The sequence below is a fragment of the Mastacembelus armatus genome, chromosome 3, assembly GCF_900324485.2.
Source record: "Mastacembelus armatus chromosome 3, fMasArm1.2, whole genome shotgun sequence".
NCBI lineage: Eukaryota > Metazoa > Chordata > Actinopteri > Synbranchiformes > Mastacembelidae > Mastacembelus > Mastacembelus armatus.
The window spans coordinates 20,777,507-20,792,263 of record NC_046635.1 but is presented as its reverse complement, the minus strand read 5'-3'; the positions used below and the strand labels follow the sequence as shown (position 1 = coordinate 20,792,263).

General features: G+C 40.1%; 1 protein-coding gene across 1 annotated transcript; it reads right to left on the bottom strand.

Moving 5' to 3' along the window:
• Positions 1-2,704: 2,704 nt before the first annotated feature.
• LOC113122542 (trans-1,2-dihydrobenzene-1,2-diol dehydrogenase-like) lies at positions 2,705-6,735 on the bottom strand. The gene is made up of 7 exons (XM_026293964.1): positions 6,640-6,735; positions 5,563-5,674; positions 5,253-5,416; positions 4,787-5,039; positions 3,507-3,631; positions 3,085-3,235; positions 2,705-2,877 (listed from the first exon to the last, which is right to left on the bottom strand). The coding sequence occupies exons 1-7, from the start codon at positions 6,727-6,729 to the stop codon at positions 2,768-2,770; spliced, it is 1,005 nt and encodes a 334-aa protein (XP_026149749.1). The 5' UTR covers positions 6,730-6,735; the 3' UTR covers positions 2,705-2,767.
• Positions 6,736-14,757: the final 8,022 nt, after the last annotated feature.

Genomic DNA, 14,757 nt, shown 5'->3' with positions numbered 1-14,757 from the left:
TTGCTTAAGCAAGAGGACGGTGCTAATTTTGAATCAATCTCATGAGTGCACTCAAGTATGATTATTCATTTAAATGCTTCTAAGCCCCAGCACTGTATCATTTTCACTGAATTGCAGTTTCTTTCAAATTCCTCTTACTTTGGAAATGGCCTGAAATGGTTTGGCCTGTTCAAACAATTCAATTCTTGAACACAAATACACATCTTTTGTTTTATCATGACCTCCCTTTAAGCAGGAACTGCCTCAAAGCAAAGCCCAGTGTTATTGGTGAAATTAAGAGAAAGGCATGGATCAGGCAGAGAGCACTCCATCTTCTTGCCAGTCTCCTTGTGTGTTAGGGAACTGCATGGGCTCAGTAACCTGGAGGGCACAAAGAAAATGCACTTTTGTTGGCTTGGATCTTTGTCTGAAACTTACTTGAGTTTAATTAAATGTTAAAGTAATTAGCACTCAACTCAATCATCTCTTAATGAAGCCCTTAGTGCTGCTGATGACAGCATTGTTTGGAAGTGAAGCAGCAACTGAGAAACACAGAAGGCCATGCTCTACCTAGAGAATTTCATCACCACAGCCACTGACTCATACTTGCCTTGCAAACATTTGAAATAATAAATCATTGTAAAATTGCAGCAGATAAATGAAAGAATGTTAACGGTGCAATTAAAATGAGGTCATTAAGCTCAGACAGTTCACCAAGCTCACCTGTATCGTGGCATCTTCCCTGGCGTCTACAACAAGCCCGCCCATGAAGTGTGGGCGGAAGACGTCGACATGTGCGTCAACATTGCCATAGTAATGGGTAGGGCTTGATAACTTGCTTTTAGCATTGCATAGTTGTTTCAGTGTGCAGTCGACATGAATTTGTGGGGAAGGGGGGATGAAACACACTGTTACCAGAGGAAATCCTATCGCTGTGGACATCAGCTCCAAGACACTGTGCATCAAATAAACAATGTTTGGTTAAATTGGTTGTGGTGGCCTAAACTGCAAACAGGGCAGCTCTGCTTTCTCACTCCACCTTCACCTGTTTTCCGTTGCTGTCCACTGTCACACTCCATTCCAGCTCACGACTGCTTTCAGCCAATATTGTGGCTTACTTATGTAACCCCTAAACATAGTATTTAGGCAACAGTGAAAAATAAGGGTATAGCCTTCATAGTCTGCAAGCTGGTTTGGATGGAAGTGGAGGCTTGTCCCGTACAATTCAACTTTATATCCATTCCTTTCATCTCGATTCTCAGTCAAACCAGTCTTTAGGGGCTCAGATTAATACACCCTGACCAGAAACTGCTGTATGTATTCATTCAAACATGTCTATTATTAAAGTTTAAACAGTCTAAGACTGAATGCATTCCGGTCTGTGTGCATGTGCATACTGGCTCTTGTTTAGGTGGAGTTGGTGGTGGGGCAGTGTTACGGCCTACTCTAGGGGAAAAGGAAGTAATGTGAGCCAGATGTAAAATGGCCAACGGGAGAAATTTATTGTAACACATACACAATAAATTAACAAGGACCGAGAATAAATGGGTACCAACAAAAGGCTGTAACACTCTTTAAAGGTTCAGTGAAAGTGACTACTATTGTCAAGTATGGTGACCCATACTCAAAATTCCCCTCTGCATTTAACCCACCCAAAGTGCACACACACGGAGCAGTGGGCAGCCATTGCTGCGGTGCCCGGGGAGTAGTTGGGGGTTCGGTGCCTTGCTCAAGGGTCTCACCTCAGTATATTGAAGGTGAAGAGAGTGCTGGCTATTCACTCCACCCTACCGACAATTCTAAGACTCAAAACTGCAACTTCTGGGTTACAATTCAGACTCTCTATCCTTTAGGCCACAAAGCGTTCCCAAAAAAGAGGAAAAGAGGAGTTCCTTAAGTGAAACAAATGAAACCCCAAAAAAAGCAAAGAAAATCAAACTACATAAAATAAAACACTATTGGAGCATCCAATAGTACTTATATTTTGTCTACAGAAATATTGGATGTCTACTGTTTGAACTAGATGCTATATTGTGTATATTAGAAGAGTTTTAAAGCCTTTACATTTATTTGCATTTGGATCACATCTAAGTTGCCACTTATGAATTGTGTGTGGTTCACTGAAGTTGACTAAAATGAACTGAGCACTTTTTAAAAAAAATTTTTATTTGGGGACCTGTCCCTCAGACTAAGAGGGTGATGGAAAGAATTCCTTTGCTTGTCTTTCTCCTCCTACACTGTAGCTGTCTTCATGGTGTCTAACATGCTTTTGATTGTAATGTTAGAGTGCAAGAACTAACTAAAATGTAAAGGGGTATTACAATGTTTAGCTGGTGTAATGAGCTATCCCACAAGACTGGTTTTCCATCAATAAAGGAGATGAGCACCTATCTTTAACTCTGCTTTGTGAGTGTATCTTTTGTACAATGAGAACTCAAAGTGTAATTTTGGGATCCTACACATTTAGGTGTAATTTAAGGTTTGAGTGGTATTACAATAAATTACAATCTTCTACACTGTTTTAGTGTGTGGTTAGACCAGTTTCCAGTGGAATAGTGGAAAGCTTTATAATAGACTTTACACCTTAGAAATATGTCAAGTTGCTTGACCCTATTGAAGCAAATCATGGCTGACTAGAGGAGAAAACTTCCTCTGAAACGGTTAAAGTACCTCACATTTTGCAAATGGGAAGTCCAGCTAGAATATTAAAAAAAAACTAACATTATTCACAGTGATGAACTTGTTTTATTTAACAAGTACATTTCAATCTGGGTACATGTGTCAGCATTTAGTGGCAATCCTGGCTGTACACAACCCCCACCTGCCTACGAATCTCATCCTCCACCTCAGCCAGCCGAAGAGAGTCAGCATGAGACATAACTGAACTCTCCTTCAGCCCTGTGTGGGAAAACATAGTTTAGGAATACATACACTGTATTGTCTCCACATAGTAAATGCTCCTTAAGATTAAAAACATTTCTGATGCCACCTTGTGGTGGAGGTGTGTAATGACAGCCTGAACAGCCAGAAATTCAAAAATGAACATGTTTTGATTATTAATATATTAATAATTTTGTCACTACTGATTATAAAATATCACCATACCTTTGAGCAAACACTGTCGAACCTCCTCTGCTTCATAACGCAACCCTGTACTGTTGGTGAAGTTCAGAGGCAGAGAGGGCTCTGGTAGTGGGTACTGAGTCTCCTTTCCATTCACAACCATTGAGGTAGGGCACCACATGTGGGCAGGGATCTGAAAATGTGAAACGTGAAATCTTCACCAAAATTAAACAACATGTACAAGATATAATGCTGCAGTAAATATACTGTTCTATCTTTGTGTTTTACAACACACATTTGCAGTTTCATAATTTCCTTCCTTAAATTCTTGATGTCCACTGATTAACTGTAAATTATGTTGCAAATATTATATTAAAGATGCAAATGTTCACTTTGGAAACTGGAATTATATTTCAGAATATCTTAATTTAATGATATAGTTGAGATGTGATGTGACGCCCTACCTTGATTATGCCCTTTGTGCCCACAATAATGGCATCATTAGGGAGCTGGACCCTCAAGGAGCAAGTAAACACAGCCAGTCTGTTATTGGAGAACTTCAGTGTGACAACCACAGTCTCATCCACCCCTGTAACAACACACAAACATATGACGGTCATCATTTCATAAAGAGAATAAAACAAAACACATTCATTTAGTAACATGATGTTAAAAAGTGAAATATAAACCGTTGTTGTAGTATCCACTGCAAACTAAATGATTAGCTGGAAAAACTTACCATATTTTTAGATATTTAAGAAATACTGTGTATAAGAATCCAGTGTGAGCATCTGGGCCCGTATTCACAAAGCTTCATAAGCCTAAAAGTTGCTCCTAATGAATTTCTAAGAAAATTCTTAGAATTATGACATTTTCTTAGAATTTTCCCTTAAATTTAGGACTAAATCTTAGTAAAGATAAAAATGATTCACAAAACATTTTAGCCCTAAAATCAGCTCCTAAGGAAAAAATGGTTAAAACTAGAGAGGAGGACTTTTAAGCGGCTTAAGAGTTTCTTTAGCAGAGGACAAAATGGCTGAAAGAAGAAATATATTCTCCAAACACTGAATGATCGTGAGTTAATTAAATGCTACAGATTGAATCGCAATGGGATAATGTTTGTGGTTGAACTTATTAGAGATGTGCTCACATCCCCCACCCAATGTAGTAATTCCATAAAGCCAGAAATGAACATGATTAAAGCACTGAGGTATTTGGCAACTGGAAAAATGCAACAGTGCAATATTGATGACTCGTGTCTGTCACAACCTTCCATCAGCAGGGAACAAACTATTAACAGCACAGCACAAACTATTAAAACACTTTCACAGCCTCATGTAGTGACACAAAAATCTTCTGGTCTCTTCTATCCAGTTTGGTTTTCTTGTTCTTTTACTTCCTTCTATCTGTCTTGGATTGTTGGCTACATGGCAGCCGTGCAACTTAAACAGACTGTCCTGCAATCATATAAATTGGTAAAAGGTGAGCCATTTTTCTCCCATCATTCTCAGCTTTGTGAATACGGGCCCTGGTCTTCACTTAACTCTGCCATTTTACGATTGTGTAGCACAAGAAATAGTCCAGGGCCCGTAACAACCATACTAGTATCAACCTGCGTGTGATAAGTTGAAAGAAAAGAGGAATGCACCCTTTACCAAAAGGCTTCTTTCATTACTCCTAAGCCTTTTTTGGCTAACATGTTCTAGAAACTATATATGTGAGACCTCTCTGGTGTGATAATTACCCGTTTCCAGACAGAACCCTGTGGCTTGAATGCGTTCTGGCTTTTCTCCATTGTAGACCATGCATATTAACTGCAGGCAGTAGATTCCAATATCAAGCAATGCTCCTCCACCAAGCTCCTTCTGCACAGATCTCGGTATGTGCATCTGTTCTGAGCCAAACTCTGCTCTCACCATCTTCACCTCACCCACCTCCCCCTGGGCAAGCAGCCTTCTGATCTCCACAGAGATGGGGAAAAAACGGGTCCAGACAGCCTGGAGCAGGAACAAAACAGAATTATTACTTTTTATTAGCACAAACTGAAGATGACAACTCATATAAAATATGCATAAAAATGGAAATGATCTTGCTGTTTTTCAGTGTATAATGCAACTGATCAATAATGAAATCTATAAATCTATGAAACCCAGGATCATTTTATAAGTGAAAAGGGATTTTTCTTTCTTTGTGGTCTGATCCATCTGTACCTCCATGAAGAAGACATTATTCATTTTGGCAGAGGCAAGGATCTCCTTAACCTCCTTGGCGTTCATGGCCAGTGGCTTCTCACACAGCACGTTCTTCTTGGCCTTTGTAAAGAGCAGACAAGTGCTGAGGTGGTAGGGGTGGATAACTCCAACATACACCACATCTGCACACAGAAATGGACAGATCAGAGAGAATACTGTAGGATGGCAGATCCAGCTGTCTGTCAAAAATGCTAAACTAAAATATGAATAAATATAGACAATTTAGGGGTTTGCTGTGCAGGTAGTTTAAGCTCTGACAGAAACTAACCAATGTTTGGATCTCTGGCCAGCTCCTCGTAGCTGCCATATGCTCGGGAGATGCCGTGCTTGCTTGCAAACTCCTGTGCATCCTCTAAATTGCGAGCTGCTACAGCCACGACCTGGGAAAACAATTTGAAATTATTTATTGCAACAACTCGCTCTGCTAGCAGTAAAAAAAAATAAATAAATAAATCATGATCTCCTGTATGCATGTGGGAGTGTATAATAATAATACTAGTGTATAATCCAGGGCTGATATATTATCTGATTTCAAAATGGATTTTTAACTCAAAGGGCAAAAATATATAAGTACTTTCTTTCCAAAAAAATCCCTCAATCGAATTCATTTGGGATACATACTCCCTCTGGATTTATGACTTTTATGACATTTATGAGTTTTCAGAGCCCCACCTAGTGGACTGAGAGCTTTTCGGTTAGACAAGTAACATTTCTAAACCTTGGGTCTTGAGCCGGCCTCAAGCTGATGTAACGTCAGCTAATGTTGCAACATCGATGTTAGCCTGATTTGCTCAGTAATAATAATGATTAAACATCATTTTACATCATACAATCATACAACAAAACAATCATCTCAGCAATTATCAATTATTTAAACTTTCAATAAAGTCAGCCGCTCATTTAGATTATGTTAAATAAGTAATATTTAACGACAAAGAACGTTTCCCCCGAGGCATACAGCCTCCTCGGCGCTTTCCGCCATTTTTCCAATATGACGTCTCCTGTCCCGTGGCCTCATGGGATAGTGTTCATCGTATGCGGAAATAGTATATCATCCGGGTACTTCTCGCATACTGTTTTTTTTTTTTTTTTTTTTTTTCATAGTACCCGCTTCGCATACTGCATTTCTCATACTGTACAGTAGAAAAGTATGCGATTTCGCAGAAAGGACATTATGTCGCATTTAGAAAGTGATTTCTGTCAGTAGACTATTGTAATTAGCAGAAACAACAGGCAGTGGGTCAGGGCGGGGCGAGAAGCCCCGCTGACTCACAATTAGTCACCATTCTGCGTTTGATTAACACACACGGTGAATCCCTGCCCACACATCGACTAATAGCGATACCTGATGGTCTTCAGGAGGAAGGGTTTTCAGAGCCACAGTAAAGTCGTGGCTGATCTTGCCCGCGCTACAGAGTCCCCATCTGGTTGCCATGTTGAACTCCCGTTAGAAGTGATTGTTACCTGCCACCAGGTGGAGACCAAAAGTATTGGATTCCTCTGCTTATTGGCTGTTGTGTTCAACAGTTTAATGACGCAGTTGGTAAAGGCGGAGCTAATGTTAACTAACATATATGCTTTTAACACTACACAGCCTCGCATACTGAGAGACAAGCTTCTATGTATGGGGGTGGCCACCTCCCTGACGTCATGGATTATGGACTATTTGACATCCAGACCACAGAATGTCAGGCTGGGGGGATGCTTGACTGGAATGCAGCACTGGGGCTACACAGGGTACTGTTCTTGCTCCTTTTCTGTTTACAGTCTACACATCAGACTTTAGATATAACTCAGTCCTGCCACATACATAAATATTCTGATGATACAGCTGTTGTGGCATGTGTGTGCGGTGGACAGGAGGGGGAGTACAGGGACCTAGTGGAGGCCTTCACTGACTGGAGCAAAAAGAACTATCTTCTCCTGAACACCACCAAGACTAAGGAGCTGGTGGTTGATTTTAGGAGATCAAGAGCACCATGCCAGTCAGCCTGCATTGATGGACAGGAGATAGAGACTGTGCAGACCTTCAAGTACCTTGGGTGATACTGGATGAAAAACTGGAGTGGTCTGCCAATGTGGATGCAGTGTACAAGAAAGGGCAGAGCCGCCCCTTCTTCTTGAGATGGCTCGGTTCCTATTGTAGCAACCGAGTCATCTCAAGAAGTGACATGCAGGGACATGCTGTGCATGTTGTACTACACTGTCATGGAAAGTATACTGTTCTATACTATTGTCTGTTGGGGAATTGGCATTACAGACAACTGTAAGAGACTGGACAAAGTGGTGAAAATGGCCAGATCTGTGCTAGGCAGGGGCCTGGAACCTCTAAGCAGCAGATATGGAGGAAGCTGCTTGGTATAATTGACAATATGATGACATCCTGACTAAAGAGAGTAGCAGCTGCAGTGGGAAGGTCATCAAATTGTGCTGCAGACCTGAGAAGTTGAGGTGATCCTTTGTCCCCACAGCCATTCAACCTTTTAACATTAACTGTTGATATTGTATATAGTGAAATTTCTGTGTTAAAGTAAATATAAGAGCTGTTGGCCAATCTGAATTTCCCCCATGGGGGACAGATAAACTATCTATCTATCTATCTATCTATCTATGTTACTTTACATACCGTTGGGTGGCTTTTGAATTTCCTACTGAGGATTAATAGTTTTGTTTTATATATCTGATTCCAAAAGTAACTAGTTGTTAAAGTTATATTGTTTTCATTATCATTATTATTAATAATAATTATATGATTATAGTTAACCTGTCTTTTTAAACTACTCTTAAAAATCTGAGTTGGATTTTTTTCAGTTTTTTCTATGTAATACTGTGAACGTAACACTGACACTTGATTTTATGTTGGCATTAATAACAAATCGAATGAACAATGTTTTTCATTTATCTCTTATCTTCACAGTATCTAAGTGTGACAGTAAGGATTCCTGCATATTTTTCCTACCTTAAATATCATATCAATGGACATGTCATAAAAACATAGGGCCTTGCTTGACATTAAAGAGTCCATTTGTCCATCCTCTTTGAGTAAATGTTTTAGATATTTTCCGAAATGTTACAAAATCAGCATTACTCATTAATTTAAAAAATGCATCATATCAATGAGGCAGCTTCCAATTTCCTGAGTCCAAAAGGTTGAGAACAAATATTAAATGGGCCATGCTCTTTGCTGACTCAAAAGGCCTTTCGCTGTCTTAACCTTGAAATGCAGACAGTGCAACCTATTTTTTGTAACGGGAACATGAATCTATTTGTACACCACTGCAAGGGTCAGACGTGACAGGACACTTTAATTGAAATGCGCCACTAAAAGTCTCTTCTTCTCTCCAGCTGATGATATTTGAAATAAAGCATGGCTTTCACCATTAGTCCTTTATTGGATCCATCAATCACTCAACTCACATTTGACAGCTGGCTTCAAAAGTCCTAGAACCTAGGACAAGATGGTAACAATATGGCAACTAATTGTTTACATTGTGATTTATTTAGTTTGACAAATATTTCAGAGTTTTCATATCTGTGTAATCAGTTTTAGACAAAAACATACCATGCTTGTCATGTTTGTATGTTGGGAATCTACACTATTTATATTATGACTTTGAGGCAGAGTTCCTATGTTTGGGGCTGTCATATTCAGGTGGTAAAAAATATATAAGAACAAATACTCTAATCAACAGCGATAAATGTGTCTTGGCTATAAAGTACATGTTCCAACTCATTCATATTTTTAGAGGCAGCTGAGAATGTTACCCAAAAATCACAGTTGCCTTTATGGACACTGGATCTGCTTATACCAAAGATTCAAAGTGTGCCCTGTGTAGTACCCAGTCCCCCTGTTCTGTCAGTGTAGGCTCGGCTTTGGAGTGATATCACTGGCTGTCCTGACTGAAGACAACTCCCACCTGTTTCCTGATTTCAGCCGTGATCTGAGTCTGCCAGAGGCGCTCGTGGGCTCTTCATAAGTCCTGCGGAGGAAAAGGAGTTTATCTGAAAGAAAAGACATGACAGTTTATAACCACTTAAATTATGCACATATTCACAACAATGCATAATGTAAAAGATCATTTAAACGATATAGGAAGCAAAGCCAAAAGGAGTCTAATATTGCATAAGCAAGAGGACGGTGCTAATTTTGAATCAATCTCATGAGTGCACTCAAGTATGATTATTCATTTAAATGCTTCTAAGCCCCAGCACTGTATCATTTTCACTGAATTGCAGTTTCTTTCAAACTCCTCTTACTTTGGAAATGGCCTGAAATGGTTTGGCCTGTTCAAACAATTCAATTCTTGAACACAAATACACATCTTTTGTTTTAATATGACCCCCCTTTAAGCAGGAACTGCTTCAAAGCAAAGCCCAGTGTTATTGGTGAAATCAAGAGAAAGGCATGGATCAGGCAGAGAGCACTCCATCTTCTTGTCAGTCTCCTTGTGTGTTAGGGAACTGCATGGGCTCAGTAACCTGGAGGGCACAAAGAAAATGCACTTTTGTTGGCTTGGATCTTTGTCTGAAACTTACTTGAGTTTAATTAAATGTTAAAGTAATTAGCACTCAACTCAATCACTGCATGTCTCAATCATCTCTTAATTAAGCAAAATGTTCCAGTACAGGACTAGCATATCATACCTTAATGAAGCCTTTAGTGCTGCTGATGACAGCATTGTTTGGAAATGAAGCAGCAAGTGAAAAGCACAGAAGGCCACGCTCTACCTAGAGAATTTCATCATCACCGCTACTGACTTATTTTCATCCTGCAAATCACTTGAAATAATAAATCATTGTAAAATTGCATTGTAAAAAGCAGCAGATAAATGAAGGGATGCTAACAGTGGTGCAGTTAAAATGAGTTTAAAGGTCATTAAGCTCAGTTCATCTCTATCATTTCAATGCACCATTTATCAGGCACATTAATTTGGTCACTTCAGTTCAACTCTATCCGGTCTAGTGACTCGATTTTTTGATTAAATGGAGACGATCACGCTATGACTTTCCTCACATGTTCCTTATAGGCAAGTAAAGGAGAAGAAGACACCACGTGTATAGTGTGATGCTGTTAAACTGCTGTGAGACACGCAGTTACATACTCCCCTGCCAGTTTTACAGTATTACTGTATTCTCCTAGGAGGATTTGGATTAGTCTGACATTTTAAAGATAAGAGTGGGATTTTCTGTGCGAAGAATTCTTCCCTGAGGTGTTTACATTTTGGACAGTTCATTTAAAATGGGATTTTCTGACTAAGTTTCTCCTCTGTCGCACAAGGGATTCTTCTTTTAATCTGTTTTTTTTTTTTTTTTTTTTTTTTTTTTGTGAGCAGATATAGTGGCCAGTCTGTGGATTCGTGGATCATTGATTCATGCTGTTTTAATGACACTGATATACATCCCACTGCTTCTGTGTGTCCCGTGTGCTGAATCATCCCTGAGCCAATCAGCACCTTGGTTTCCTGGATAGGCTCAGCACCATCTGAGCACCCAACACCATCAGAACTAATTGCAGGCTCTGCATGCCAATATATAGCAGAGCGCCTCTAGCGGGAGTAGGCTTTTACCAGTAATCACTGTCTCCTCCACCAGCAGCCTGCACACCTTAGTGTGAACAGGGTAACAGTGGGACCAGGTGGCCTTGGAGAGACAGAGGAAATGGCAAAGCACCACTGCAACAGGAAACAGTTTATGCTGGGGTTTCACATAAGCATCAGTTTATTATCAAAACTCACCACCTCTTATATTACAACAGTATATTATAACATTTAGAGTTTTGCGTCTTATCTGACTCTTGGCAGAAATTAGAAAATTAGAGCACTGACACAATGGTTTCAGTCTATATAGTAAATACTTTAGTTTTAGTTTTACAGGATTTAGTGAACTACACTATTTGTTGACCTGGATGCATCATGCTCTTTCCTATTTAATGTTAAGCTAAGCTAACAAACTGCTCCCTATACAACCTGACAGAAATGAGACTGCTATTCCTCTTGTTAAATAAGAAACAGCAACAAAGTATATAAGAGTACTTTCCAAAATGTCAGACTACCGTTTTAAAGTTTTTTATAAATGTGGCTGAATAAAAGGAGTTTTGGGCAGTTCATTTTTTCTCTCACAAGCTCATTTAACCTCCTCATTGTATGTTAACTCAGGAGTAAGAAAACCCTATGTTTGATGCATTTGTATTTTCACAAGATCCTAAAAAAAAAAAAAAAAAATCAGAAAAATATGTTTTTATCATTGCCTTCCAGTGTCCTTCCAATTTAATAAACAAGTTTTTCTTTCTTTGTTGTGTTAGCACGGTGCCTAAACCCGCAATAACCCCCACTGCCAGCAAGATAGGCCACAAAATATTTAATGTATCCTTTCAACCTTACCTTCACCAGCAAAACAGTTTTTCTCGGAAGTAGCAGTGAGATCTTTTACATGTCTAGACTTCATGGTAAATGGTTTCTCATACAACGTACTCTTTTTCCTGCATTGCACAACAATAACTCAAAAAAACTCATTTGTGCTCTTTGTGTGGCACTCCAGGTACACAATTTCTGTGAGGTCACAGATGTTCCAGACCCAACTTCAAAAATGCCATTATCCCTGCCTATGCTATTATTATGTCTTAACTCACCAATGACCAGGCCGTTGACCAGCTCCTCATAGTTTACACTATCCTTAGGAATAGCACGCTTCTCGGCAGACTCCAAGCGCCTGGGTGCTGTGACCTCTATGTGTTTATAGAAGAGAAAAACATAAATTCAGCACGGTATTGCTCAGCAGCTTCAGTATGTTGCAAGGGAAACATCCTGTGTGACAATGAAGAAATAGAGAGCTTGTTTGGAAAGAACACCTTATGATCTCCAGGAGGCAGAGCCTTCATAGCCACTTTTAGGACATGGCTGATCACCCCAGCACCACAGAGTCCCCATAGGGTTGCCATGTTGAACTAGATGGTATGTGACAAATTAGCGAGGTGGTGCTTTGGTAAAGATCTGAGCTGCTGACGAGTTGTGACCTTGTGAAAGGATGGAGCTTCAGGGGAAGAAATACACTAAACTGTCATGTCTTAGAGTCAACAGTACTCCTCCCGGCTGCTGCATTTATACAGCTGGGTGGCAGAACGTGTCACTTTCCTTGTGCTCCCACCCTGAGGTAGACGATGTAAAACAAATACACACATGTTGTGATGTTGCCTTTCAATCTGTATTGAAACGGTTTGTACCAGTTACCTCTAACGATCTGTAAGGACTATCAGCAATCACTGGAACAGTGAAATGTTAAAAAGGTGCTCAGTTATATGGGTTCAGACCAGGATGAGACCTTGCCCATAGACCAGCAGTCTCACACAGGGGTACAGGTCAGGTATTGGAACTAGGAACTGATTTTTTTTTTTGCCCACTGAGATAGACACTGATTAGCTTGTGATGGTTTGACAGGCACACGGAAGCCAGTGATTAAACCAGATTCTCGTGGGGGTTACTGGGATGAATAGATATGCTGGGTTCACAGAATGATCGTGGAGCTCACAGCAGTGCAACTTATCTGGCCAGTAGGGCTGAGCCAGGGTGGCCTTGGAAACGCATCGGCTCAGTTGCCCTTGAGCTAAATATTTTCTGTTAAGCCAGACAGCCGGTTATGCAAACATCCTGCCAGTAGAGGACACTGTGCTGTCAGCAGAGTTCACTTTCTCTCTCACGCTCTTATGATTTGGCATTCCTTATTGTAAGGAATTATATAAAAGGTTTGCAAATTTAAGTAAACCAAGAACAAGATAGATGTACCTGCCAGATTTCAACCAGAATTACTTTTAATGTCAAGATAGTTACACAGAATCAGTAGAAGTGGCAAAATATTAGAATTTTTTAATGAAAAGTATATTAGAAATGCATTTATTATTGCAACAAATTTAAAGTAGATTTAATATCTTGTCCAGTTATTCCAGTCTTGAGTAAATGATTTTTTTTTCTTATTTCCTGCAGGTGCACTATGGTAATTGGATTTACATGAGAACTTAGTGTCAGTGTTGGCAACGTCTTCATTATAAAAGAAAAGGATTTTTATGAATCACTCTTCTCGCTGGCTGCTTTCCTTTTGTATTTCATTTCCAAATGAATTCTGGGAGCTGTGCACCGTTGTCATAACAACAAGGTACCAGCTGGGCAATTTGTATGCAAATGGCATTGGGCTTGGCCTGATATCCCTGCTTATACCACAGGACCTGGTTGCTATGGGAATGCCCAACTTCTCCGAGAGTCATTTTTACTTTTTCTTTTCTGTTTTTAAACTTTTCTTGGGGAAAGGACACAGCAGCATTTCTCTGGCGGGGCCTACACGGTGACATCACCACAGGTGTTGAGAAAGGAAGTGTGAGGGAGGAGGTGTAACCTGACCAAGCAAGTGCAACTAGATTTTGAATTGGTGTGAAGCAATGAATTGGTTCTGTGCTGCCAGAGTCGACTGCCAGCAGACGGGCACACACAGTGCGGAGGCTCAGGTGGTTAGAGAAGAGCAGGAGGCAGACTTGGACAAGATCGCCTGACAGCACTACACTGGGACCACACTGGTCTCACCCTCAGCTGAGCATATTTTTCAGTGGAAACAAAAATCTCAAACTGAAAGTCGCCCTCCTCTGTATGAGCTCAAGGTCATGAGGAGAAACTGAATCTGCCTTTCGGTTTTACTGAAGAGTGGCCAGTAAAGGATAGAATTTAGAGGCCTGGATTTCTGAGTCTGTTAAACGTGGCACAAGGATGGACGTGGTGGTAAAGATGACTACAGAAAGTGAAAGGTGATGAACAGAGTCATTCCGAAACCTGACATGTAGAAGGAAGTCAGCGCATCATTAATTCAGCATGGCAAGAACAATTGCCTTCCACTTCTGTCTCTTCTCACTGTCTTTATTTGATTAAGAATTCATGCATCATCTCTTGAGTGTGTCCACCACATATAATAGTGTCATATGATGGGCCACATGACCAGTCACAACAGTTTCCTCAGAGGGCCCGGCTCGTTTTGCCTGTGAAGGTGGCTGATCACAGAAGACAGTTTTGTTTCACGCATTGTCACGTCATTTCATCTGTGTATCTTACTGTCAGAAAGCTTCTGTCCTCCTTAGTTATTCTAAAGTCTCGGAAAGCTTGTTAATGATGGAAAGAATACTTGAGATAAAAAAAAAAATAAAACAATTTTTGGAAGGACATGCATGACCGTCACATCCCAAACATTCAAATCATTTCTATAAAGGTTTTCACATGGAGAAAAATATTAATGACTCTTAAAATTTAATACAATTACTGAAGCGAGTAAATGCTACAATGTGGCTCTGCAACCCCAGTTACTGTGTAACAGCTCAATATTTCATCAGCAACTTTAAGTGAATGGGAACTCAAATGGACCAGAGAAATAATCCTATTTTGATTGATGCAGATATGCAGAGGGGTCCCCCCCCCCCCCTTCCTCCAGCTGT